This window comes from Nansenia antarctica (assembly GCF_963989245.1).
Source record: "Nansenia antarctica genome assembly, chromosome: 2".
Classification (NCBI taxonomy): Eukaryota; Metazoa; Chordata; class Actinopteri; order Argentiniformes; family Microstomatidae; genus Nansenia; species Nansenia antarctica.
The window spans coordinates 80016394-80018893 of NC_137675.1; the positions used below are offsets into that span (position 1 = coordinate 80016394).

The 2500-nt window shown below is 53.3% G+C and overlaps 1 protein-coding gene across 1 annotated transcript in view; it reads left to right on the top strand.

Annotated features, from left to right (window-relative positions):
- Nucleotides 1–2500, top strand: part of LOC308150702 (serine/threonine-protein kinase BRSK1-like) — a gene marked incomplete at both ends in the record, with an annotated part of 15051 nt that overhangs the window by 4606 nt on the left and 7945 nt on the right. Inside the window, 3 exons of the mRNA XM_080523506.1 lie at nucleotides 631–777; nucleotides 1063–1094; nucleotides 1657–1821. Coding sequence (XP_080379632.1) covers nucleotides 631–777; nucleotides 1063–1094; nucleotides 1657–1821 — 344 coding nt within the window. The remainder of the gene's footprint in view (nucleotides 1–630; nucleotides 778–1062; nucleotides 1095–1656; nucleotides 1822–2500) is intronic.

Here is a 2500-nt window from a genome sequence, read left to right on the forward strand (position 1 = left end):
TCCTCCTCTCTCTCCTCTACCTTACCTCCTCCTCCTCTCTCTCCTCTACCTTACCTCCTCCTCCTCTCTCTCCTCTACCTCCTCCTCTCTCTCCTCTACCTCCTCCTCTCTCTCCTCTACCTCCTCCTCTCTCTCCTCTACCTCCTCCTCTCTCTCCTCTACCTCCTCCTCTCTCTCCTCTACCTCCTCCTCTCTCTCCTCTACCTCCTCCTCTCCCTCTTCTACCTCCTCCTCCCTCTCTTGTCCCTGGACATTCCGTCCTCTCACCGTAACCCGTCCCAAACCCTAAAGGCCCTGGCGGTTATCCCAACCCTTCTCCAACCCTTCTACAACCCTTCTACAACCATTCCCCAACCTCTCCCCAACTTTAAGGGCCTAGGCAAAGTCCCTGCATTCCAGCTCTGTCAAACTGTCACTCTGTCTCTGTGTGTATGTTTACGTGACTCCTCCTAACATTGCTTTGTCCTCCTCCACCATCTCTCTCTCTCTCTCTCTCTCTCTCTCTCTCTCTCTCTCTCTGCCACCCCTCTCTCTTCCACTTCCTCCATTTCTCTCTCTCTCCCCCCCTATCCTCTCACCCCTTCCCCCATCTCCTCTCTCTGGGTGTAATTCCCCTCCCGTCCTGCGCAGGGTGCTCTGCCGTTCGACCATGACAACCTGCGCCAACTCCTGGAGAAGGTGAAGAGCGGCGTGTTCCACATGCCCCACTTTATACCACCAGACTGCCAGGCTCTGCTGAAGGGGATGATCGAGGTCAACCCGGACAAGAGACTCACGGTACGGAGGGAGGGAGGGAGGGATGGAGGGAGGGGAGGGAGGGAGGGAGGGAGGGGGAGAGGGAGAAGGGAGAGAGGGAGGGAGAAGGGAGAGGGAGGGAGGAGAACGGGAGGGGGGATGGTAGAGAAGTAGATAGGGACTAGGGAGGTAGATCGAATAATAATAGATTTTGTAGTGGTGTATTTGTTGACCCTTCGAAGAGACTGAAACATTAAGTGACTTAGGTAAAGGGCAGTGGCAGTGTGTTCTGTTTGGATAACTATTTGTGTCTGTGTTCACTTACAGCTAGAAGCAATACAGAAACACTCCTGGTATCTGTAAGTACACACACACACACACACACACACACATCTCTCTCTTGCCCCCATTCTTCCTCTCCTGTTCTCCACCTGCCTGCTCTCCTTTTCTCTTCGATCTCTCCCTCTCTCTTTTCTCTCTTCCTCTGTGTATTCCCCCTCTCCATCTTACCCTCCACCTTCACCCTGTTATCTAAATGCTAATTGAATAACATTCTTTGAACATCTGTTTTGCTAAACACAATCAGATGAAGAATCTTTTGATACTGATCTCTCTACCCCCCCCTCTCTCCCTAATCTAACCATACAAATCTAAAACCTACAAACCTAATCTGACCTCTCTCTCTCCTCCCCCCCTTCTCTCTCTCTCTCCCTCTCCCCCCATCTTTCTCTCCATCTCTCCCGATCTCTCCCTCCCCCCTCTCTACCCCCCTTTCTACCCCCCCCTTCTCTACACCCCTCCCTCCTCTCTACCCCCCACCCCCCCTCCCTCTACTTCCTCCTCCCCCCCTCTCTACCCCCCCACCTCCCTCTACTTCCTCCTCACTCCTCTCCACCCCCCCCCCCCCCCCCCCCCCTCCAGTGGTAGTCGTAACGAGCCGTGTCCAGAGCAGCCCCCCCCCAGGCGTGTGTGTGTGAAGAGGATCGTGTCTCTGACGGAGCTGGACCCAGACGTGCTGGACAGCATGCACTCTCTGGGCTGCTTCAGGGACCGGGGCAAGCTCACACGGGACCTGCAGTGTGAGGAGTGAGTGGTCTGGAATACACACACACACACACACACACACACACACGGATGCACGCACGCACACACATACACACACACACACACACATGGATGCACGCACACACACACACATACACACGCACACACACGCACGCACACACACACATATGGATACATGCACATACACACACACACACACACACACATACACACACACATATACAGTATACACACTGTACACACACACAGACGCCTTACAGGGAAAGAAGGGAGAGAGGGAGGAAGGAAGATCCATTAGGACAAAGGACAGTAAAGGAGGTCACTGTTGGCTACTTCTCTCTCTCTCTCTCTCTCTCTCTCTCTCTCTCTCTCTCTCTCTCTCTCTCTCTCAATCCCTCTCTCTATTTCTCTCTTGTTTTTGGCATGTCAAATGTTACATCACTTTGGCAAAGCATGAACAAGAACCAGAAAATCCACAATGCTTCATTCTCCCTCTTCCTCCTGCTCCTCTCACACACATTCAGATGTGCTCGGTTGGGTTTGCGGCTCACGCTGTGACCAGGCGTCAGAACCGCCGACACAACCGCTCCATAGAGCAGATGTGGTCAGATATTGACAGAAAGGAACGACCTCAGGACCTGACGCACACACACGCACACACACACACACACACACACACACACACACACACACATACACA